Here is a 26343-nt window from a genome sequence, read left to right as displayed (position 1 = left end):
ATTGAATCCTATGTGGCATGAGGCTTTTAAACCAAGGGCACTTCCACATGTGTCTGATACGGACCTCATCTTACTGTGCCCGAGCTATTACCTGACTGCGGTGTGGGCTGCTGCACGACCTTGACATGCCTGCTGGCAAACCATGTTCTTGTCCTCCTGGGTAGACTCCTGCCAAGTGCGGGCTGTAAGTCTTTTGAGTCAGAATGTTTAGTTAAACCTAGGGAGGCATCCTTTCCTTGCACTGCCGCCCCACCACACTCTACAACTCAGTATTGCAATGATTTTTTATTACTACATTTATTCACGTTATTATTTTGGAAGATTTACATTATAATATTGTTTTGGTGGTTACTCAAGTTATTACAATGTCATTCTGGATTATAGAAATCTAATCTTATTTGGTGCTTTTATCTCCTTCCTGGACAATGCAAGGTCCATAAAACATCTTAATTCCATTTGTCTTCCTCCCAGCTTATGCGCTCTTTTGGTCATGTACTTATAAATATTTATTTTATATATATATATATATATATATATATATATATATATATAGCCAGTAAGATGATGACATCATCATCATCATTATTATTACTACTAGGAATAGTCAGTATCTGTTTAGATTTACTCATTTATTACTTCTTTTTTCCTCTTTCTTTTTTTTTTTTTTTTTTTTTTTTTTTTTTAACATCTTTATTGGGGTATAATTGCTTTACAATGGTGTGTTAGTTTCTGATTTATAACAAAGTGAATCAGCTATACATATACATGTGCTCCCATGTGTCTTCCCTCTTGCGTCTCCCTCCCTCCCACTCTCCCCCTCCCACCCCTCCAGGCTGTCCCAAAGCCCCGAGCTTATATCCCTGTGCCTTGCGGCTGCTTCCCCCTAGCTATCTACCTTACTACGTTTGTTAGTGTGTATATGTCCATGACTCCCTCTCGCCCTGTCAAAACTCACCCTTCCCCCTCCCCATATCCTCAAGTCCGTTCTCCAGTAGGTCTGCGCCTCTATTCCTGTCTTATCCCTAGGTTCTTCATGACATTTTTTCCCCTTAAATTCCATATATATGTGTTAGCATACGGTATTTGTCTTTGTCTTTCTGACTTACTTCACTCTGTATGACAGACTCTAGGTCTATCCATCTCATTACAAATATCTCAATTTCATTTCTTTTTAAGGCTGAGTAATATTCCATTGTGTATATGTGCCACATCTTCTTTATCCATTCGTCCAATGATGGGCGCTTAGGTTCTTTCCATCTCCGGGCTATTGTAAATAGAGCTGCAATGAACATTTTGGTACATGACTCTTTTTGAATTTTGGTTTTCTCAGGGTATATGCCCAGTAGTGGGATTGCTGGGTCATATGGTAATTCTATTTGTAGTTTTTTAAGGAACCTCCATACTGTTCTCCATAGTGGCTGAACCAATTCACATTCCCACCAGCAGTGCAAGAGTGTCCCCTTTTCTCCACACCCTCTCCAGCATTTATTGTTTCTAGATTTTTTGATGATGGCCATTCTGACTGGTGTGAGATGATATCTCATTGTAGTTTTGATTTGCATTTCTCTAATGATTAATGATGTTGAGCATTCTTTCATGTGTTTGTTGGCATTCTGTATATCTTCTTTGGAGAAATGTCTGTTTAGGTCTTCTGCCCATTTTTGGATGGGGTTGTTTGTTTTTTTGTTATTGAGCTGCATGAGCTGCTTGTAAATTTTGGAGATTAATCCTTTGTCAGTTGCTTCATTTGCAAATGTTTTCTCCCATTCTGAGGGTTGTCTTTTGGTCTTGATTATGGTTTCCTTTGCTGTGCAAAAGCTTTGAAGTTTCATTAGGTCCCATTTGTTTATTTTTGTTTTTATTTCCATTACTCTAGGAGGTGGGTCAGAAAGGATCTTGCTGTGATTTATGTCATAGAGTGTTCTTCCTATGTTTTCCTCCAAGAGTTTGATAGTTTCTGGCCTTACATTTAGGTCTTTAATCCATTTTGAGCTTATTTTTGTGTATGGTGTTAGGGAGTGATCTAATCTCATACTTTTACATGTACCTGTCCAGTTTTCCCAGCACCATTTATTGAAGAGGCTGTCCTTTCTCCACTGTACATTCCTGCCTCCTTTATCAAAGATAAGGTGTCCATATGTGCGTGGGTTTATCTCTGGGCTTTCTATCCTGTTCCACTGATCTATCTTTCTGTTTTTGTGCCAGTACCATACTGTCTTGATTACTGTTGCTTTGTAGTATAGTCTGAAGTCAGGGAGCCTGATTCCTCCAGCTCCTTTTTTCGTTCTCAAGATTGCTTTGGCTATTCGGGGTCTTTTGTGTTTCCATACAAATTGCGAAATTTTTTGTTCTAGTTCTGTGAAAAATGCCAGTGGTAGTTTGATAGGGATTGCATTGAATCTGTAGATTGCTTTGGGTAGTAGAGTCATTTTCACAATGTTGATTCTTCCCATCCAAGAACATGGTATATCTCTCCATCTATTTGTATCATCTTTAATTTCTTTCATCAGTGTCTTATAATTTTCTGCATACAGGTCTTTCGTATCCTTAGGTAGGTTTATTCTTTTTTCCTCTTTCTATATCACCGAGCTTCCTCTTGGACCATTCTTCTTCTGCCTGAACTTCATCCTGTTATATCTGAGGCCTGATGTTGACAAATTCTGGAAATATTTTATGCCGTTTCCCTTCTTGAAGAACGTTTTTGCTGGGTGTGAAATTCTACATTGGCAGTTCTTTAAGCATTTCACAGACAATACTCATCTGTCTTCTGGATTCCATATTTTCTTTTGAGAAGTCAGCTGTCAGTCTATTTGTTGCTCCTTTAGGTAGTCAGCCTTTTTTCTTCTGGCTGCCCTTCTTTGGTTTTCAGAAGTTTAACTGATGTACCTAGGTGTACATTTTTCTTTTTAAATCTTGCTTGCAGTTTGTAGGACTTCTTCAGTTTGTTACAACTTAATTGTTTTTCATCAGTTTTACAAAGCTCTTGGCTATTAGCTCTTCAAATATTGCTTCTGCCCCTTCTGTCTCCTCCCTTTGGGACTCTAGTTACTTAGACCACTTTACAGTGTCTTGTGTGCCTCTTAACCTCTCTTCTTTATTTTCCATCTCCATGATCCATTCTGGGAAAATTCTTCTCACCTTCCTTCTAGTTCACTAATTTTTTTCTTCACCAATTTCTAATCTACTCTTCTGCTGATCCACTGAGTTCTTAATTTCCATTATTGTATTTTTAAGTCCTAGGTTTTCCACTTGGTTTGGTTCTTTTTTGTAGTTTCTCGTTCTCTAAAAAAATTCTCAATATTGTCTTTTGTCATCTTGAACATGCTAAGCATAGTTGTTTTAATATTTCTATCTGATAACTCCAATATCTGGACCCTTACAGATCTTTTTATTTTGTATGCTGTTTTGCTATTTCTATTTCATGTTAACTTGGCTCCTTATATATCTGGTTAACTTTTATTTTGTTCCAAACATTATATTTGCAAAACTGTTTATAGATATAATTGGAGGCCCAAGTTTATGTAATCTTTCTCTAGGGAAGATTTATCTTTGCTCCTTTTAGGCACGTAAAAGCACTGATATTCCAAAGAAGCTATTCCAGTTTGAAGGACTGAAATGATTCAAAGCTGAAAGGAACACTTAGTATGTACCAGGGCTGTGCCAATTATTTTACATTCTTCAACAATGCATTTTTACCACAGCTTCTGCCTCTTTCTATTAAATTACTCCTTCTGTTACTTTTAATCATGTTTCTGTAAATACACAAAAACTTGATGTTTGCATGTCTCAATTGTTTACACCCTAGTTTTACTCCCTTTCTACTATTCCTGATGAGTCCTAAAATATAATAATACAAAATTTTAACTGGATGCCTGAGAGTTTCCAGGCATTTAATTGAAGGGAAATTTAAGTTGAAGGGAAAGGAAGAATTTTTTTATAAGTCTATGCCTGAGAAATGAGAGTCACAGAGCTTAATTTGACACAGCTAACACTAATGACACGTCAATGTCTTTAGTCCGGGATTTTTCTCCAGTGAAACTTATCATTTGCTGATTCATTTCTTTAGGAACCATATTATGTACGTTGCATCAAACCCAACGACAAGAAGTCCCCACAGATCTTTGACGATGAACGCTGCCGGCATCAAGTAGAGTATCTTGGACTCCTGGAAAATGTGAGGGTGCGTCGGGCAGGATTCGCCTTCCGCCAGACCTATGAGAAGTTTCTTCACAGGTGAGAATAGACTAAACAAGGAAACCTGCTAGCACACTGAGAATTATGGAGTCCTCTCCATGTTTAACCGTGCATCAGCTCCTGTCAGACAATCTAAATGTTTGTTGAATGAACAGAAGAGATGAGGAAACTGCAACTGTGAAAGACCTTCCCAGAATCGGCAGGAGTCCCCTCGAGTCTGTGGTTTATGGACCATGGGGAAAATTTTTATTCTTCATGGGGAAAATGGGGGCATGTAGTATAGGAGAATAAACAAGGATTTGGAGTCACAGCTGGGTTGGAATCCTGGCTATGCTACTCATTTGCTGCACGACCTTGAGCTAGAAATTTAGCTTCTTTGAATCTCCTTCTGCATCTATAAAATGAGTATAGTAACACTACCTCATAAGCCTTTTGTTGTGAGGATTAAATTAACCAAAGTAAAAAGGCTACGTGCCTGGCACATAATAGATGTTCAATTAATGCTGCTTAGCATTACCAATATTGCTAACTATAATAATAACAAAGTATTAAGTAGTTAATCATGGAGGCCCTAAAATTAGTCTACCTGATTGAATCCTGGCTTTGCCATTTCTTAGCTTTTTGACCTTAGCCAAATCATATAACCTTTCCATGCCTCAGGTTCCTATGTATAAAATGGGGGAAATTAATTAATTTTTTTAAATGGGAATAATAATGGTAACTACCTGGTAGGGCTGCTGGGGGATGAAGTAATATATGTGAAGTACTTAGAATGGTACCTGGCATATAGTAATCACTCAATAAGTGTAAGGTATCATTGCCATTGTTATTTATTGTTACTAACAATAATGATAGTTGACACCTGGTATCATAAAAATAGTGTTTTAAATTCCATCTATTCATCTATTTAAAAATATTTATTGAGCATTTCCTATGTTGTAGATTGCAGATTCCACAAAATATGAATAAACAAATACATAAAATATTGATCGGTGAGAAGAGTCTCTAAGGAGATAATAATGGCAGGAAGGGGTCAGCCATACAAAGGTCAAAGAAAAGAGCAGGTGAAGCAGAGGAAACAGCAGAGAAAAGTCTCTCTTGCAATAATAAGTGGTGTTTTAGGTACCAAACATCATCCAGTGTGGTTGGAGGATGCTGAGTGACAGGGCAGTGGTGTAGCATGAGATCAGAGATGGACGTAGGCCAGATCATTTTGAATGTTGTAATCCAGACTAAACAGTTCAGATTTTGGCTAAGTGTGGTGGAAAACCACTGGTGGATTTTATGCAGGGAGCAACCCAGTCTTATGGATGTCTTAAGATATCACTGTGGCTGCTGTGTGAATAGGAAGCAAGGAGACATTTAGAGATGCTATTGCAGGAATCCAGGAGAGGCAGCTCAACGAGAGTGCCTTGAACAAGGAATTATTGTAGATCCAAGAGTAGTGGACTGATTCAGGCTATGTTTTGTGGAAAGGTGGACTAGACTTGCTCGTGGATTGGCGTGATGAGAGAGTAGTAGAGAGAGATGAAGGGTAACAAGTAGATTCTGGCTGGAGCATCTGGGTAAGCATGGTACCATTTGCTGAGGTGAGAAAGATGGGGGAAGAGAAGCTTGAGGAGGAGGACATGAAACTGGGGCAAAGGTGGAATCAAGGTTGTCTCCTGACTGTGTTAGGTTTGAAATGGCTACTAAATGTCTAGGTAGAAATACTAAGTAAGTTCTTAGCCATACAAATCTGGAGTTCTGGGAAGAGTCCAGGCTGGAAATAGAAATTTTGGAGTTATTGATATACAGATTGTATGTAAAGTCTTGGAACTGGATAGAAAAGAGGAGGAGGCCCATGCCAACATTTAGCTTTGTGGTCTGACATGAAAGAACGAGCAAAGAGAGAGAAGAAGCAACCAAGAAGCTAGAAGAAATATCAGAAGAGGGTTATGTCACAGAAGCCAAGAGAAGATGGCATTTCAAGAAGAAAAGTACAGTTATCATATTAAATGTTGCTGTGCCATCAAGTAAGATAAAAGCAGGAGCTTAACCATTAGACTAGGCAACATAGAGGTCAAAGGAGAAAAGGCTGGACAGAGCCCCATTTGAGCAGGATGGGGAAGTGAAGTGAGAAGTTGGATGTCTCTGGACAACTCAAGAATGTGTGCTACGAATGAGAGCAGAGAAAACTAGAAGCAGCAGCCAGAGTGGAATGTGAGGTCAAGGAGATACTAGAAAATGTTTGTATGCAGGTAGGGATGATTCAGAACAGAGGGAGAAACCAGCGACACAGGAGGGAGGGAGATAATTGTAATAATAACATCCTTGAGAAGGCAAGGAATGAAATCCCAAGCACAAGTGGAAGGTTTGTCAGCTTTAGATGGGAGCAGGGATGCTTCACCCTTAGCAACAGGATGAAAGGCAGAGAATATGAATGCAGATGCAGGAAACCTCGAAGCTTGGCTGATGGCAAAGACGAAGATGCTCCTATCTGATTGCTTCCATTTCCTCAATAAAGTATGAGGCAAGGTCATGAGCTGAGAGTGAAGATTAGGAGATGTGGTGTAGGAGGTTGGAGGGGAAATGAAAATACTCATTTTGGAGAGTGGGAAAGCATAGGTGTGTATAGTAGTTTTGCTGCTAGGAAGATCTGAGTGCCCACTTGACATTTGAGGTTATAAGTGTAGAGTGACACCACCGAGCACTGTCTGTTGTTCTCCACCAGTGTTCAGCTACTTGTGTGAAGAAGTGAAAGGGGGGCTTCCCTGGTGGCGCAGTGGTCGAGAGTCCGCCTGCCGATGCAGGGGACACGGGTTCGTGCCCCGGTCCGGGAAGATCCCACATGCCGCGGAGCGGCTGGGCCCGTGAGCCGTGGCCGCTGAGCCTGCGTGTCCGGAGCCTGTGCTCCACAACGGGAGAGGCCACAACAGTGAGAGGCCCGCGTAACAAAAAAAAAAAGAAGTGAAAGGGATTTACACTAATTGGAGACTCTTGGAATGAATAAAACTTTATAGCAGAATAGCCTAGAAAATGGAAACTGTTTTATACTGATCAAAAGGTTATGCTCGGGCTTCCCTGGTGGCGCAGTGGTTGAGAGTCCGCCTGCCGATGCAGGGGACACGGGTTCGTGCCCCGGTCTGGGAAGATCCCACATGCCGCGGAGCGGCTGGGCCCGTGAGCCATGGCCGCTGAGCCTGCGCGTCCGGAGCCTGTCCTCCGCAACGGGAGAGGCCACAACAGTGAGAGGCCCGCGTAACGCATTAAAAAAAAAAAAAAAAAAAAAGGTTATGCTCAAAACTTATCATTTTCCTTACTGAAATCATACTGTTCTTGAAACTTGGTTTTTTTTAAATTGAGGCTGTAGAGTAGGAGTGTTGTCATGAGTAGAGATGTGTTCATTCTGAGTCTTGACTTCAAACAGTGTCAAATTATATTAATAGGAAGATTGTTAGTCCCTTGTCATTACTCAGAATTCTAGCAATTACTCAATTGTAGTATTGATTTTTGTGTTGTCACGTATATAAGATCAGCAGAAGTTGAATATTAGAATGAGCAGGGTGGGAATGGGTAACTATAGGATGGGGCTGAACTAAAAGTATATTTACCTAAAATATATATTTATCTAACTAAAAATATATGATCATGACACCACGATAATAGAAGCCATGGAAAGAAGTTGAAATAAGAGAATAAGCAAGCTCGACCTGGAGGGACAAGGACTTTGCAAGTGCGTGTCCTCACTCGCAATCTCTCTATGCACCTATTTTACTTTCAACTCAAGATGTTGGGTGTGTTTTTTGGCATGAAAGACATGCTATGAGGATTGGATTCTGTTTTCTAATGCTCATGTAAAAATAGAAAAGATTAAAAAGAACCTATGAATTTCAAATATGATGGTCTTAGGAGTACAAGCTTAAATCTCCAGTTCCCACTCCAGAACATCCCCCAGTAATATAAAATACGTGTATTTAAAGCCACGTTAACGCATAGCCGCACTATGGAATCAAAAGGGGGATTCTCAGTGAACCTGAAAGATGTGAATCACTCCTAAATACAGTATGAAGCAGACATGAAGGCCCAGGAGTAAGCCGAGGTCACAGTTTGAAGGAAAGACTGCCTTGTGAGGCTTGAGCTGCCATTCAGGAAGCATCTCAGCTACTGTGCTGGAGTTTACCCAGCTGCCGCACCGGGAGGTTAATGGCCAATGCAAGTAACCACCTCAGCAACTGTAACGTAGACATCATAGGTATATTGGCCAAGATAGCCACCTAACAAGAGGCCAACGAAGGCCAAGATGTACATGTACGTAGAAGGACTCTGGGAAAGGAGACGAGATAACAGTTAAACATCTGAGAAAGGCCAGACCAATGAAAAGGAGACAATAAGCTCAACAAATAAAAAACCTCACCCCCAAGGGACCAGAGCAAGGAGTGAAAGACATTAGAATAAACCTATTTCATATTCTCCAAGAGATAAAGGAGAGAATTATGGTCCTAAAATAGGAGTACAAAGTTAGAAACAAGAACAGGTAGTTATTAAAAAGAACTGATTAGAGATGTAGAAAATGAAAACCAGATCAAGCACAATGAAAGAGTGAATTGTCCATCAGTAGAAGGAGTCGGCAATTTGTAGTGTCATCATACAGTGGTTACTAAGCAGCGTTAAAGAGAATGAATGGCTAATACAGCAACAACATGGATGCATAAAACATTAGGCTGAAAAGGAGTCGCCAAAGAGTAATTTCTTGATGCTGCCATTTACACGAAGTTTAAGAACAGATAGAAATCAGAGCAGTGCTTTGCTCTGGGTTGGGGGTTGACTGGAAAGGGAGAAGGGCAATGGGGGAACTCTTTGAGATTTTGGAGATGATCTGTATCTTGATTGGCATGTCAGTTCTATGGGTGTACACACTTTTCAAACTTACTGATTCGTGTACTTAAATGTGTGCATTTTACTATACATAAAGTTTACCACAATTAGAAAAACTTTTTTCTTGACTAAACTTCCTGTAAACAACTTAGTGAGCTAGAAGATCGAGCTGAAGACTTCTTCCAGGCCTCATCACAAAGAAAGAGAGATGGGAAGTACTCAAGAAAGGTCAAGCTGCGTATAAGGTTGATCCAGGAGAGCCAGAAGCCATCTAACTGGAGCTCCAGAAGGAAAGAGGAGTCTAGGGGTCAGAATGAAAGAATACACTGAGTGTAAAACATATGAAGTTTTTTAATGAAACTTAAGTACATTATGTTCACTTTCAGAATGTTAGACATAAATAAAAATGCTTAGCGCTCCCAAGAAGAAAGGCAAACTACCTATGAGGGAACGAGACTCATACGGACATCAGACTTCTCGTCAGCAACAGTCAGTGTAAACAGACGAAGGAGCAGTATCTTCACAGTGAAGGGGAGTGAAGTTTATGCTTAGAATTTTATTCCATGCCAAGTTATCATTCAAGAGTGTGGGCAAAATAAAAACGTTTTCTGACATATATAGGCTCAGAAAGTTTACTATTCTGAGAGGGTCATAGACCCTCTGAAAAATCTCTAGAGGGTATACTTTAGCAAAAGGGAGAATAAATGCAGGAGGAAGATGTGGAAGGCAAAAAAGCAACATTGAACAAATAAGTAGGTAAAACTTTTTGTGAAATCTGAACAAGTATTGATTGTAAGGAGGAAAAAGAAGTCTGTAGTAATCATTTGCAACAAAAAATAGTAGTGAGAAATATAGAGAAGTAAAGACTTTTGTACTCCTTATGGGAAGAATATAGATGTTAATGAACTAGACAGGAAAAAGTATGTATTTTTACATAAATAAATTTTTACATATTTAATTTTTCAGAATGATAATAATAATAGTGCTGACATTGTGAAGTGCTCACACCATATGTACCCGGCACTGTTTTAAACAGTCTGCATGTAGTCTGTCCCTAAAGCCGACAACCAGATGAGGAGAGCGTGTTACCGCCATTTTATGCAGATGAGGAAACCGAGACACACGAAGGTTAAGGAACTTGCCTCAGGTCCCGGAGCCAAGTAGTGGTGTAGCCGTGTCTGAACTCAGGCAGTTGGCTCCTGAACCTATCGTCTTTAACAGTGCACCGCCTCACAACTGAATGTGCGGCTTTATCAGAGGAAGGAATAAAATGGCATAAAGAAAACTCAGTCTGCCTGAGAGAAAATAGGGTAAAAAGCAACAAAGAGAAAGCACAATTAATAGAAAACATTAAATGAGAAGTTGAGAAAATTGAAACATATTAATAATCACAATAAAAGTGTCAAACTTGCCCTTTAAAAGACAGAATTGTGGAAAGACTGAAGTCTCTCCAGTTGATGACTATCTAAGTCGAGATTAGGTCCTCTCTACTAGAGTCGTCTAGGAAGAGTGCTGGATGAGATGGTGGGATGTGCCTCTGGGAAGATGGCCTATCCCTCCTCTGCAGGCTGTGTTTATCTGCCACTTTACATAAAATGAGTTTGTTCACATTGAAAAACTGACATTTTAATGTCATACTGATTGAACTAATTAACAGTGGGACATGGGGTAGGATGGAAGGTGTGTAGGACATTGGATGAATGTTTTCAGTCCTGGTGGGAGAAAAAGTAACATTTTCTGCAATGAGTTTGTGCTTTTAGATTCTGCAGATTTTTTGTAAGCTAGCTGTGAACCTAAATTTCTACTTGTCACTTTCATTTTCATTCTTTTATTGAAAAAGAGAGAGAAGGATTTTAAATGTACTGATAACCTTAAAAGCTGCTGAAGTCTTTCAGGGAGGTAAAACGGGTTGTCAGGAAGCAGCTGAATTTAGCTTTTTAATTTGCAAGTTCAGGATGCTGGTTTGCTGAAGAACTTGGGGCATGCCCTTGACCGTCAGGAAGAAGGGAAGGGCGCCGTTACCCTGATGTGTTAGCTGAGCAGTGTGGCAGTTGGATTGCTTCTAGTTTCTGCAACACGCCTAAAACTTTAAACAAATGCCATTACTCCCTGTTGACTCTTATTCTATCGATAGTTCTATAATGAATTTGGAAGTTTTTAGATTTTATTTCCTTTTTTCACGTGACGTCACTTAATATTACCTTTCTCTTCATATTAGAACTCTTTGGTTTCTGTTTCTGTCTCTATCTGGCAAGTGACTAGACTTTTAAATGTATTTTCTTCCATTCTTTCATATCTCGTTCCTCATTGTATGGTGGACAACACGATAGGCACATGGCGTGTAGCGGGGAACAAAACAAAATCCCTGCCTTCGTGGTACCCATAGACTGACATTCAACAGACAAACACACAAATCAATATGATTACAAACTGTGATGAATGGTGTGAGGAAAAGAAACCCATCTGGCTGCCCTAGAGAGGAATAATGGGGGTGAGGGTTGATGGTTGTTGAAGGAGAATCAAAAACAGACTATGAGGAGTCTCAGCCTTTCAAAGAGTAGATTAAAAAGCATTCCAGGCAATGGGAACAGCATATGCAAAGTCTCCAAAGCAAGAAAGAGGCAGCCGCATTACAGGACCCTAAAGAAGGCCAAGGCGACTGGAGTAGAATAATGAAAGCAGGAGTAAAAGATAAAGATGAGGTGAGGCTCTTTGGAATACTACTCTGGCTGCTAAATACGCAGAATGGGTTGAAGAGGAAATGGAAAACAAGTTAGGAGTCTACTGTAGTCAACTTGATGGTGGCGTATATTAGGATTGTAGCAGTAAAGATGAGAATAGTTGAATTTTAAATATATTTTGGAGGTGGAGTCAATAGACCTGATGATGGATTAGAAGGAATGATAGAGAAGAGAAGGGATCAAATATGACTCCCAGGATTCTGGCTTTAGTAACTGAGGACATTGAGGTAGGAAGGACTGAAAGAGGAATTTAAGACACCTTTAGGTCTATATAGGCATTGGATATGTGAGTCTGAAGCTCAGAACTGAGAACTGGGCTTGGGATAGTAAATGCATGAGTTGAAAAACAAAGTGGATGGAATAGATGAAGCGATGTGGGAGGTTGTACATAGAGAGAAGGGGGCCTGATGTGAGCTCTGGGACACTCCAACATTTGGGGGTCCAGGAATGAGGAGTTGCCAGAAAATGAGATTGAGAAGAGATATCCAGAGAGACAGAAGGAAGCTAGGGAGAGTGTGCTGTTGTGGAAGCTAAGATGGAAATCAGGAAAAGAGAGAGACATCAAGAAGAAGGGATCAGATGCCCCTTAGATACATAGCATCTTAACCAGAAATGTATAAAGCCCTAGGAGAAGAACATGAAGACTCCTGAAAGGCACGAAAGTAGACTTGAACTAATGGAATGATACCCCTTGTTCTTGGATAGGACAACTCAACGTCAAAGCTAAATTTAATGAATTTAACATGGGAACCCAATAAAAATACCAGAAAGGATTCTTTTGTTTTGTGATTGTTTTTCCCTGGAACTATGCAAATTGTCTCTAAAGTTCATATAGAAAAATGAACACATAGGAATATCTAGAAATACCTTTAAAAAGGAAAAGAAGGAGAAAAGACCTCCAGATATTAAAATATACTTATAACATCTATAATTAGACATTTGCAGTACTGATGGGGCCAAGGGACAGACAAAGCAATGAAACAGACCAGAAAGCCCAGAAATGAACGGAAGTACATATGAAAGTTTAGCATATGATAAAATGGCATATATTAAATCGGAGGGAGAAAGACAGATGTGTTAGTAAATAATATCGGAAATAGCCTTTTGTCAAAAGTTGGATCTGTATCGAAATAAACTCCAAAGGGACCAGAGATCTAAACGTAAAATGTGAAAACATATAAGTACTGGAAGAACCCGTAGGTGAATTACTCTGTAACCTGAATGTGAGGAAAACCTTTCTCGCTGTGTCTTAAGGTTAAGATGCAGTATGTGAAAAACATTACTAAATTTGACTACATGGATTAAACAACTTTGCACCAAGGGTGGAGGAGAAGTACTGCAGTAGGCAGCCTTCTAAGCTGGTCCCAGTGATCCCCACCTACTGGTATTCATGCCTGTGTAATCCCCTTCCTGTGAGTGTGGGCTGGCCCTAGTGAATTGCTTCTAGCAAAATGGAATGTGTCAAAAGTGATGGGATGTTGCTCGTGAGATTAGGCTACAAAAGGCTGAGACTCTGTGACTACTGTCTTACTCACGGTCACCCTCACACTAACCTATGAGAGGGCCACGTACTGAGGAACTGTTGGCTGCTTGTATGTAGAATTGCAAATGATCTGTGTATTGACCTTATGTGCAGAACTGTGCTTAGTTTTCTTTTAGCGATGATACTTTATCTGAAGATCTGCTTGATGTCCTTTGAAGCGAGTCATATTGTTCATAAGTGATGTTTTGTTCCTTCCCCAGTCATTTACCCGTTCAAAAACCCATGACAGAGGCATCCTTTTCTTGTTTCTATTTGTAAAGACAATGCTTCCAAGGTTGCCACATTACAAATAATATTTGCTGCAAGTTTTTGGCAAATAGCTTTTATTAAATTAAGGAATACCCTTCTAATCCTTGTTTAGTGAGTGTTGTATTTTATTGAAGGAGTGTTGTACTTTATTGAAGCCTTTTTCTATGACTCTTATCAGGCTAATGAAACTCACCCCTATTCCTAGTTTGCTCAGAAGTTTTTTTTTTCTTTCTTTCTATGAAGCATCTTGAATTTTATTGGATAGCTTTTCTGCATCTATTGATACCACATGGTTTTTCTCCCTTAACCCGTGCCCTGTTCTTTTTTTCATCCAGGTACAAAATGATCTCTGAATTCACCTGGCCCAACCATGACCTCCCTTCAGACAAAGAGGCTGTCAAGAAGCTGATTAAACATTGTGGCTTTCAGGATGATGTAGCTTATGGGAAGACCAAAATTTTCATTCGAACACCCCAAACATTGTTTACCTTGGAAGAGCTCCGTGCCCAGATGCTCGTAAGGATTGTCCTCTTTCTACAAAAGGTAATTTAATATTTTACATATAAGGATAAGGCCTTACTTTTATGTTCTTAAAGATGAGTTGAATGTTTTCTTTGATTCAAGAAATGTTCACAATGGTATACTTTTTGGCATCTATGCATATCTTAAGAGTGTTTTCTGTTGCCTCCACACATGGAAAACTTACTGGGCTGCGTGAACTCAAAATTATTTTATCCTCAAAGCTCTGAAGCTATTCTGTCTTCTGGTATTTAGAAACAGAGAGATGTCTGAAGCAGTCTGGTTTTTGTCTCTTGCAGTTAACTGAGTTGTTTCCCTCAGCTTAACTGCATAAAGGACTTTTTCTATCTTATAATTTACAAGCTTGGCCAGCCTGTGTGCGACCACCTCCCTCACCCATCACGACCCACCGCCAGCACTTGCCAAGGTGTGCGGTGCTGACTCAGCTGTCCTCGTAAGACCGTGGTACCTGTCATCACTGATCTGTGCAGGGCCCCTTCTCATTTCATTCAGTCACTCAGGTATTTCTTTTTATCCCTCTTACCCATTTCCATACCTTCTGATTGAACCATTTTAATGTAAAAAAATTATGTATGCATATAAAAAGAAATCGTGTTCCTCTAGGAGAATGTCCTTGGGACATCCATCAGGGGAAAGGTGGCTGGGTCATTGGGTATACGTAGACCTAATTGGCGTAAGTAGTGCCAGGCTCCTCTCCAAAATGTCTGCCAGTTTGCACATCACCAGTTTGTATGTAGAGGTTACTATGTGCCCACATCCTTAGCAGTATCATCCAGGTACCTAAATTTTGCCAGACTAGTAAGTATAATGATATCTCATTGTTGTTCTACTTCCTGTTTCTCTGATTACCATTGAATTTGAGCATCTCATTAAATGCTTGTTTGCTTTTTGGGGTTTCCTGTAAACTGCCTGTTCATATCTTTTATCCATTTTTCTACTGTAATTGGTATCATTTTCTTGTTGATTAGCAGGAATTCCTTGACTATTGTAGACATTAATCTCTATTCACTTTAGATACCATACATATATTCTCCTGTTCTGTCGGCATTCTAATGTGCTTTGTTGAAGAGAATCCTTAATTTTGACATAATCAAGTTCTTTGATTCTTTTTTTTTTTTTTTTGGCCTTATATTTTGTGCCTTGGAATTTTATTTAAGAGGGCTTTCCTTGTGTCTAGGTCACAAAGGTACTATCCTATGTTTTCTTCTATGAACTGTATAGTTTTACCTTTCACATTTAGGTCTTTAATCCATTCAGAATCCATCTATGTATGTGGTTCTCTCTAGGAAACCAATTTCACTTTCTTCTATATGGTGAGCAAGTTTTCTCAATACCATCTAAATACTAAATAATCTGTTGTTTCCCTATTGATTTGTGGCGCCACTTCTATTATGTATGAAGTTTATATATATATATATATATATATATATATACATATACATATATATGTATTCTGTTTCTGAGTGCTCTATTCTGTTCCATTTCTGTATCTGCCTCTTTTCGTACTACTGCCACGTAGTTTTTATTGTAGTATGTTTTAGTATATGGTAGGAAAAGTCCATCTTCTCTACTCTTCTTTATTGAGGTTGATTATTCTATACATAGACCTTTATTCTGTAATATAAATTTTAATCTGTGTTTATTGAGTTCTTTAAATTCGACAATACTCTTTATTAGGATTGCATCGAATATATAGGTTATTTAATTTTAAAGGATTAACGTTTTTATAATATTAAATCATCTTAAGAGTATTGAATAAGCTTATTTAAATCATTTTATTGACTTTTAGACTTAGGTCTTAAGAACTCATAGTTAATTCCTAGATATTTTATTGTTTTTGTAGCTGCTGTGCTTTTATTATTGTGTTTTTATTATATTTTCTACGTGTCAATGTTGGTATAGAGAAGTAATATTGGCTTATGTTGGTTTAACTGTATCCAGAATGAAACGTTTCTTGATTCACATTTGCTGATTCTATTAGTTTTTCTGGGTAAAAGATTATATCATGTGCAGATTGTAAAAGTTCCCTTCCAATTGCCAAGATGTTTCTGAGTGTTGGTCTCGTTCATTTATTTTTCCTAGAACTCAGGAAAACTTTTGGAGTGGAATACTAAATTCTGTTTCATCTTAGAACAGTTTCCTTCTATTAATTGTTTTTTTTTAATACTGCTTTTACTCCGTTCTGTTTTCTTTCTCAAGACAGCTTGTAAATTTGCAAGGTGAATCTCTGTTTTTTGTCTGCTGTAGTGAGTTATTTTCATGCATCTGTTCTACTGTATATTCAAATCCTTACTTTTGATCTTCCCTACTTACCAGTGGGAGTTTTTGTTGTTGCAGATCTGATACTTTGTCTTTCTTCTTCATACCTATCCAAGACACTGACCAGACTCAGGGCTTGGCCTCTCAGTTTGGTTGGGACAGTCCTGGTTTCTGACTGTGGTCTGTTGTAAATATTAGTAGGAAACCTTTCACTCTCAAAGTGTCCCAGCATGGGTAACAAATGATACAATAGTCACCCTACCGTGAACTCACTTTCTTTCCACTTGTTGGCTGGTAGAATCCTCTTCTTAAATCTACATCGGCATTTTGTTTACTTCTTTCACAACTGTCAGTGTCCCACAGACTTTCACCTATTGCAGCTCTGTCAGCCAAAGATGGGGCCCACCCTGTCCCTCCCCACCCCAGGGCCCAGCTCTTACAGAAAAGGTTGAATTCCAGATATACACGCCTACTAGGACTCGTCCTTTCTCAGTCCTCTCTACAGCACCTCTGCTTGCTTTCTGGTGAGAAATTACAATTTCTACCTAGAAAAGAGAGATTCTAAAAGACGAGGGATGGCTGCTTCAAAAACTATCACCTGCGCCCTGGAGGGAAAGCTGTCCAGTCTTCTCTGTGGTGTAGATCTTGCGTTTCTTAACCATAAGGCAGTGAGTAGGGTATGACCTCCCTCTAAATTCTCAGGCAGACCATCCTAGAGCACGGTATACGTGATCTACTCATTATGTTCTTCGAACCAACTCCACAGGCCATAAAATTAGTGAGAATTTCAGTTTCTGGGAAGAGGTCATCAGTCACCTAACTTTCCATGTGACGTGTTTTCAATTTTTCTGTTTCCTTATGGGAATGTAGTGTGAAGCTGTAGAGGCAGCATCAGGAGATGCTAATTTAAACAAGACTCCCCAACAATTGATTTTTTTAAATTTCCTTTTTAAATAAAAATTAGCTTTGTCTTTTTTATTATATAATTAAAGTGCACTCATTGTAAAAACAGATTCAAACCATAATGAAAAGTATAAGGAAATCCATGGGAAACCACCTAAAATCCCACCATCCAAAGGTAACACACCAAGTGTGTGAATTTTTTCCATTCTTATCAGTGAGAAATGCTACCTCGTTTCTACTATTTCATTTTTTATTTTCATGACTACTAGCAAGGGTGTGTTTATTGGATTGCTTCCTCTGTTACTCATTTTTATCAGTGGCCCATTTTTCTGGGATTGTTTGCCTTTTCCTTAGGAATTTCTGGGAGCTATTATCTTTATGTGTTGCAGCTATTTTTCCCAAGCTGTCATTTGTCATTTGATTCTGTTCATGGTATACTCTTTGATGTGAATTTTTTTCACTGAATGTAATGAAATATGTCCTTTCCTTTATAGTTTTTGAGTTTCTTCCAGAAAAAAAGTATAGATCTGGGATTTTGTTTTGTACATGGTGTGATGTAAGGGTCCAACTCTATTTTGTTCCAGGTATTCCATTTATTTAAAAAATTCCTCTCTTTTTTCCAATTTAAATTGAAAGTCCACCTTTGTCTAATGTCAAATGCCCATATATGCTTGAATCTATTTCAGGACTCACTATTTTGTTCCATGGTCAGTTCCTATGCCAGAATCATCCTGCGTTTATTATGGTACATCTTAATAGCTTTTAACATGTGAGGGCGTGGCTTTCAGTACCTGTTCTGTGCCTTAGTAGAGATTCAGTGTCGAGTTGGAAGAATCAGTGATGTTGCCTAAAACCAGGGCCTCCAAAATGAATTGTTCTTAAAGGAATAAACTGTATAACCACAAAGATTGCAGAGGAGATACAGACTATGTTGCTTTCTGATTTGTAAAAAAATTTCTAGTTCTCCGCTGTCACCATCTAAATCATTAGCCACTTGGTATCAAGAATTATGGATAATCCGTGTAGTGCATCTAGCTTCTCTTCATATACTCGGTCATATGCTTGACATTTTAGAGGATTTTTGAAATTGCTAGAAATATCTTTTTTTAAGAAATAACCCTCTAGATTTCAAAGAATTGTATTGGTTTTATAAGTACATAAGTAATAGCAATACAAGTTCGTGTAGAATCGTGAAAAAATATAAATCCTTTTATAGTTTTAAACTGTAATTTTCTTTTATATTATACATAAATTTAAATCATAACATACCATTGTATAATACTTTTCGTTATAATTTTACACGTGTCAACACTTAATTTACGTATTTATAATAACTGACTTAGTCCTTAATATGATTTACTAGAGTGTCCTCAATCTGTCTGCTATTACTGGATGTTTGGGTATTTCCAGTGATGCATTCTTACAGGTCCCATGCAGGGCACATCTCTGTTTACTTAGAGCAGCGCCTGACACCAAGTCCAATAATGATACCTGTTGTTATTACTCCTGCTACTGCTATTATTACTATTAAGTATTTGTAAACATCCTCGATTATTTTCTTGGAATAAACTCATAGACACAAAATTGTTAGGTTAAAAGATGCGTACTTTTAAGATTTTCTATACCTGTTGTCCGATGGCTTCCAGAAAGATTGTGCCAGGGTGTGGTCCCACCAACTAATGAGTGAAAGACCTTGCCTCACTGAAGCACTGGATATTTTCATTCTTACAAATACCCTTTCTGGATGACCTAAAATCTGAGTGTTTTGCCTGAATACAGGCATACCTCAGAGCTGCTGCAGTTTGGTTCCGGATCACCACAAATAAAGCGAATATTGCAGTAAAGTAAATTACATGAACTTTTGGTATCCCAGCGCAATACAAGTTATGTTCACATAATACTATAGTCGGCTAAGTGTGCAGTAAAATTATATGTAAAAAGAATGTACATACCTTAATTTGAAAACACTTTTATTGCTAAAAAATGCTAACCATCATCTGAGCCTTCAGCGAGTCGTAATCTTTTTGCAGTAGTAACATCAAAGATCACTGATCACAGATCACCATAACACAAATAATAGTAATGAGAAGGTCGTCTGCAGACAGTGACAGTCTTACTTCTTCTTCTCCGATTTGGATTCCTTTTATTTCCTTTTCTTCTCTGATTGCCATGACTAAAACTTCCAAAACTATATTGAATAATAGTGGTGAGAGTGGGCAGCCTTGTCTTATTCCTGATCTTAGAGGAAGTGGTTTCAGTTTTTCACCACTGAGAACGATGAGAAAACCATAATTCAAAAAGAGTCATGTACCACAGTGTTCACTGCAGCACTATTTACAATATCCAGGACATGGGAGCAACCCAAGTGCCCATCAACAGATGAATGGTTGAAGAAGATGTGGCACATATATACAATGGAATATTACTCAGCCATACAAAGAAACGAAATTGAGTTATTTGTAGTGAGGTGGATGGACCTAGAGTCTGTCATACAGAGTAAAGTAAGTCAGAAAGAGAAAAACAAATACCGTATGCTAACACAAATATATGGAATCTAAAAAAAAAAAGGTTCTGAAGAACCTAGGGGTAGGACAGGAATAAAGATGCAGATGTAGAGAATGGACTTGAGGACACGGGGAGGGGGAAGGGTAAGCTGGGACAAAGTGAGAGAGTAACCTGGACATATATACACTCCCAAATGTAAAATAGACGGCTAGCGGGAAGCAGCTGCATAGCACAGGGAGATCAGCTGGGTGCTTTGTGACCACCTAGAGGGGTGGGATAGGGAGGGCGGGAGGGAGACGCAAGACGGAGGGGATATGGGGATATATGTATATGTATAACTGATTCATTTTGTTATACAGCAGAAACTAACAAACCATTGTAAAGCGATTATACTCCAATACGGATGTTAAAAAAATAATGAGAAGGTTCGAAATATTGTGAGAATTACTGAAATGTGACACAGAGACACGAAGTGAGCAAATGCTGTTGGAAAAGTGGCACTGATCGACTTGCTAGATGCAGGGCTGCCACAAACCTTCAATTTGTAATTAAGAAAAAAAATCTGTGAAGGGCAATAAAATGAGGTATGCCTGTATTTAAAACATCATTTTCTAAGAAGCCCTGGATATAGTACCACATGTTTGCCTCATTAAATTAAAAGAAATGAAGCTGTGTAGCCAGTGGGATCTTTTTTTGTAAGATCATCTTCTCTTCCTTTCATAATATGCAGTTGCTTTACTTCCCCACACACCCTCTACACTGGAGCTTGTGTGTGTTCTTTACATCACATTTGAATGAGAAATCAAATACGGTCGAATTTCTAGACAGCACTGAAGAAACTACAGTTTTCAGAATTACAGCTTTAAGCAGGGAGGTGCCAAGACATCAGTAGTCAGTTCAGCAGCGAACACATGGGGCTGTCAACGTGTGTAATGATTGTTTTAAGTGTGTTGTGTGCAACAGAGCTGTCCAAGCTGATTTCCTTTTAGCTTCTTTCCATCTTCATCCTGTACCTTCCTGATCTGGTGTTTCCTGTCATCCATCTTCTATTCGTTGTATTCATTAATTCCCAGAAAATAAGATACTTACTTGTTGTGTGGTTGGGGAGATCCTGAAAGAAGACAGTAGTTTTCACTGTTAACTGGTAGTTAACCGTTAACTGATTTTTAATGAAAATATCTCACCAAATGCATTGCAAAGCATCACGGTTCTCTAATATTCTGTACTCACTTAGTTTTAAATACTTTGCTCTCTCAGAAAAAGAGTGGGGGAACTTCTGTCTGTTGTCTAGCAGTTAAGACTCTGTGCTCCCAATGCAGGGGACCCGGGTTCAATCCCTGGTCAGGGAACTGGATCCCACATGCCACAACTAAAGATCCTGCATGCTGCAACTAAAAAAAGATCCCGCGTGCCGCAACTAAGACCCAGCACAGCCAAATAAATAAATATTAAAAAGAGGGAGAGAGCTTATTAAAAAAAAAAAAGAAAGAAAAAGAGTAGGGTACAGAACCCCTCAAGAAACTCCCTTATTTTTTTGGTGCATGTATAGTTTTAAATGTATGTTCTCATCCTAGGGTATCATAGGACAAGATCAAAATCATCATATAAGGTGATATTAAAAATGGATTCTCAAAGGGAGATAGAAAAGTACTGGGAGACTTCATCTTTTGTGTGGCCATTACCAACAAATATGGAATGAGATGATGGATTTTGAAGAGTGGCTTTCTTGACCCACTTATAAGACAAATAAAGGCTTTTGTGAATTGTGTCTTCTTTTGGGGGAATTGACCCTTTCTTAAAGGGCATCTATAATCGATTATAGACAGACATCTTAATTGGTCACTATGTTATGTATTTGGGCTAATTCAGTTCACACAGCTTTGATCCTAGCTCTAGGAATAGATTTTATCCTTTCCAGTGTTCCATGTTAAGAGGCCAAGGCCCCTCCTCTGTCACGTACTGAAGGCTACTAAACATAGATATTCTTTCTTAAAATAATATCTTCAGGCTCTAATCATTTTTCTTCTAGCAATTTGTGGTCACCCTGAGATCACAATTATAACTCAAATTCCCCAGCAGCAAGGGCTGCCAACCCTTTGAAAATTTAAATTATGCTAGCCTCTGACCTGCTCCACACTCCACGCCATGAGTTTTTGCGGGTTTTATTTCAATCCTAAATATGGCTCACAGCTTGTAGCACCCATGACACGTGAGCTGTGGGGTCCATAGTCAAGCTCGAATCTGAAATCAGTTGTCAATCTTCTATTATAGTCATGTGAAATTACAGGCATGTTTATATGGGAAATACAAAAGCTTCATGCTATCAATGTTCAGATCAGTCAGCCTCCTGGGTCACTTGGCTCCCAGAATTTTATTTTTGCTTGTCTGGTGTCTGCCTGAAAGGATAGTAGTGGCTTGATTATTAGGTCATAAGAAAATTGGTGCAATCTCAAAGGCAGGACAGGGGAGAACAAAGGAATGAGTGGAGGAGAAAGTGTGGAAAAGATGTGAACGAGAAAAAAAGGTGATGTAACACTGAGAAAGGAGGAAAAGACATCAAGTTAGTGAAATAAAATACTCAAAATGTAGGCTAAAATGATACGTGATTGTCATTTCTAATTTTATGTGGAATTCAAGATGGAACTGTAGAGGGCTTCCCTGGTGGCACAGTGGTTGAGAATCCACCTGCCAATGCAGGGGACACGGGTTCGAGCCCTGGTCTGGGAAGATCCCACAAGCCGCAGAGCAGCTAAGCCCATGTACCACAACTCCTGAGCCCACATGCTGCAACTACTGAAGTCCGTGTGCCACAACTCCTGAGCCCACATGCTGCAACTACTGAAGCCTGTGCGCCCTAGGGCCCACGTGCCGCGACTACTGAGCACGTGTGCTGCAACTACTCGAGCCAGCGCACCTAAAGCACTGAAGCCCATGTGCTCTAGGGCCCTCATGCCGCAACTGCTGAGCCCGTGTGCTGCAACTACTGAAGCCTGCACGCCTAGAGCCCGTGCTCCGCAACAAGAGAAACCACCACAATGAGAAGTCTGCGCACCGCAATGAAAAGCAGCCCCTGCTCGCCACAACTAGAAAAAGCCCGTGTGTGACTACGAAGACCCAGTGTGGCCAAAAATAAATAAGTAAATATTTTTTAAAATTTAAAAAAAAAAAGGCGGCTCATGTATCACAAGAACTGCCCTGGTTGTTTTTTCTCAATTAATCATATTATTTTTATGTTCTTATATTTATTAAATTCGCATTTTTCATTCTTTTTTAAATTAATTTTTATTGGAGTACAGTTGCTTTACAATGTTGTGTTAGTTTCTACCATACAGCAAAATGAATCAGTTATACATATACATATATCCCCTCTTTTTTTGGATTTCCTTCCCATTTAGGTCACCAACACTTTACATTCTTATTGTTGGGTTATATTATAGTCCCAGTCACAAGAAGGATCTTGTGAAGAGTTAAGGGTGGCTCATAAAAGCATAAACGTATAATGAAAATAGCAAATTCTGAAACTGAGAATAATATCATCACTATTAATTATAAGTAATCGCAAAAGTTAATATAGGTCTGAGTATAATAATTTTGTAAACCAACCAGAGAAAAAGTGTGAATAGAATCATTATCTGAAAATTAGATTGTACTGGTGTAGCTATTCATTTGCCCCTATTCCCTGATGTACTGTTTATTGTGAAACTTTGTCAAGTAGTTGCATGAAGCTATGGGACTTTCACATTATTTTCAAACAAAGCTCACCGGCTGCTTTGTGAAGCCAGTCAAGTGTTTTATTTCTCAGACTAAAAGCAAAATAATTCTCTCTCGTATGAAATTGATTGCTTTTGCCCTTAAGTTAAAAAAAAAAAAAGCTACCAATGTAGTAGCTAGTCTTTACTGAGTGGCAGGCAGTATTCTGAGCACTTTACGTACGTTAACTAAATCTTTATAAGAGCTCTGTGAATGAGTGTCTACCAGTATTTTTTTTTCATCTAATAGGAAAGGGAACTTAAGCCACTTGAATAGCTGAGTGCCTTGCTGGAGGTCACACCAATAGTGGACCCCACAGCTGGGATTTGAACCCGGTGGGGCAGCCTTCTGCACACGTTTAACCACTATTCACTTATACCACAGTAGCATCATTCAGTGTGCACTCCTCATAGGAAAAACAGGTATGACTCACACTATTGAAGAAAAGTTTGTAAAACCAGCCACAGAGATGATGATGGCGTCGTGCTCAGAGAGAAAGAAGAAGGTGATTTGGCCCTAGTGACGGCTGCGTCATTGACTATTGAGTATGTGAACTAAGATATATCTTTACTACGATGGGAAGGAAACACTGATGTTTCCTGTATGAATCAGCTCTTGACCTATGTACGGTAAGGAAAAGTGATCAGGGACTCTCTTTTACTGAGAATACATACTCCAGGAGAAGAGTTTTACTTGTTGTGGTAAAAGTTACTTTCGAGCCAGGAGTGGGTTGAGAAAGGTGTGTCTGGATGACTATGGACAAAGCATAAACTGTATTACAGGAAGGGTGGGTGAGGCATGGCTCTGTGACAAGAGAGGTTGCCCCCAGTGCCAGTCCACTCACTGCTTTATTCATGGGGAATATTTATGGTCAAAAATACGCTGCTTGACCTTGGCTTGTATTGAAAGAAATAAAGAAAAATATGCCTTTGGTCAGATGACCATATTTTTGACATTATGTCTTTTCAGTAGGAGGTGAGAAGAAACGGATAGCTAATGTCCTTTCCAGCACTGTGATATGTGGACGGGTGGGAGAAGGGCGCTCATTGTATTTTTTCTTTTAACATCTTTATTGGAGTATAATTGCTTTACAATGGTGTGTTAGTTTCTGCTTTATAACAAAGTGAATCAGTTATACATGTACATATGTTCCCATATCTCTTCCCTCTTGCATCTCCCACCCTCCCTATCCCACCCCTCCAGGCGGTCACAAAGCACGGAGCTGATCTCCCTGTGCTATGCGGCTGTTTCCCACTAGCTATCTACCTTACGTTTGGTAGTGTATATATGTCCATGCCACTCTCTCGCTTTGTCCCAGCTTACCCTTCCCCCTCCCCATATCCTCAAGTCCATTCTCTAGTAGGTCTGTGTCTTTATTCCTGTCTTACCCCTAGGTTCTTCATGACATTTTTTTCCTTTAAATTCCATATATATGTGTTAGCATACGGTATTTGTCTCTCTCTTTCTGACTTACTTCACTCTGTATGACAGACTCTAGGTCTATCCACCTCATTACAAATAGCTCAATTTCGTTTCTTTTTATGGCTAATATTCCGTTGTATATATGTGCCACATCTTCTTTATCCATTCATTGTATTTTAAATGAGTAATAAACATGGATTTGTCCATTCATTACTGAATAGGGGTATACAACGAACAAGACAGGGCTCCATCCAGAGGAAGCTGACAGCCGAGTCACAGCCGAGTCAGAAGGGAGATGTGTTAGCGCTCAACCAGTGCAGTAGAGTAAATGTGACACTGTTGAGCAGGTAATGACTGCCAGGTGGGCTCAGAGAAGAGTCACCCACCTGAGCTGGGAGAGACGGCTTTTTGGAAGGAGGAGAGATGCCAAAAAGTCAGAGAACAACTCTATTAGGTTCACATTTTACTTGGAAGTCCATTGTATGGAGGACAGAGATCTTAATCTCTATTTCATAATTCATTTATACAGGTTGAGTTCATTGGAGCTGGGTCATTGATGTGAGAGCAGGTTAATTGTCACGAAGGTTAGTGGGTAAACTGAACTTCCTATGACAAAAACAGGGAACAAAGTTGTCTACAAAAATATCAAACAAACGTCGTTTTCCATAATAAATGTTTACTAGTCTTACTCCTCGGAATTACTGAAACTGCCCTTTCAGTGTTACAGGAGAGTTCTTTGCCCTCCTTAGAAATTAGGACAATTAGGAGGCAAATATACATGGCAGCCATGCTACTCAAGGTGACAGAATTAAATTTAGCCGAATTTTATCACAAGTTTATAACTATTTACTAACCTTTCCCCTGTTATCTAACAAGATGTAAAGAGCTAGCTCTGGATTTGTCTTCTCAAAGCACCTGGGTCAACAATTTCCATTCTGTCATGGTTCCTCATTAATAACTGCTAGTAAAGGCGGGCAGCCTTTGACTTGATTGGGGTTTTTTTGTTTGTTTGTTTGTTTTTGGTTGTGGCTTACAATATTCTGTTTCCACACTATACTGTACAAAGTCTCTGCAGCTTGAGAGAAGGGGTGCAGAGGCAGGAGCGTATTTGGAGAACCTAATAGTTTAGGGCGTAGTTCAAAGTACCTCTGAGACATTCGAGTCAAGATGACCAGCATATTGGATGTATGAGTCAGGGAAGCAGAGGAAGTAACAAATCTCAAGTAAGAAGGAATGATCAGCAGTGTCAAACATAGAGTCATCCAGCGAAATAAAGGACTGAAAGTGCCCACTTAATCTGGCAGTTGGGAGATCACTGGTTTATTAATAACCAGCATGTTAAAGATGATCAGGGTGAAAGGCAGAGTACAGGAAGAGAAG

General features: G+C 39.2%; 1 protein-coding gene across 2 annotated transcripts in view; it reads left to right on the top strand.

Annotated features, from left to right (window-relative positions):
* MYO1D (myosin ID) overlaps window positions 1-26343 on the top strand; it is a 355118-nt gene that overhangs the window by 144379 nt on the left and 184396 nt on the right. For both annotated transcript variants that reach the window (XM_032615652.1, XM_032615653.1), the window contains exons 15-16: window positions 4067-4233; window positions 13920-14127. In XM_032615652.1, the coding sequence (XP_032471543.1) occupies window positions 4067-4233; window positions 13920-14127 (375 nt within the window). The remainder of the gene's footprint in view (window positions 1-4066; window positions 4234-13919; window positions 14128-26343) is intronic.

Source organism: Phocoena sinus, chromosome 20, assembly GCF_008692025.1.
Source record: "Phocoena sinus isolate mPhoSin1 chromosome 20, mPhoSin1.pri, whole genome shotgun sequence".
In the NCBI taxonomy this organism is placed as follows: Eukaryota; Metazoa; Chordata; class Mammalia; order Artiodactyla; family Phocoenidae; genus Phocoena; species Phocoena sinus.
Note: the sequence above shows the minus strand (reverse complement) of the source record. Positions and strands in the feature narration are given on the sequence as shown.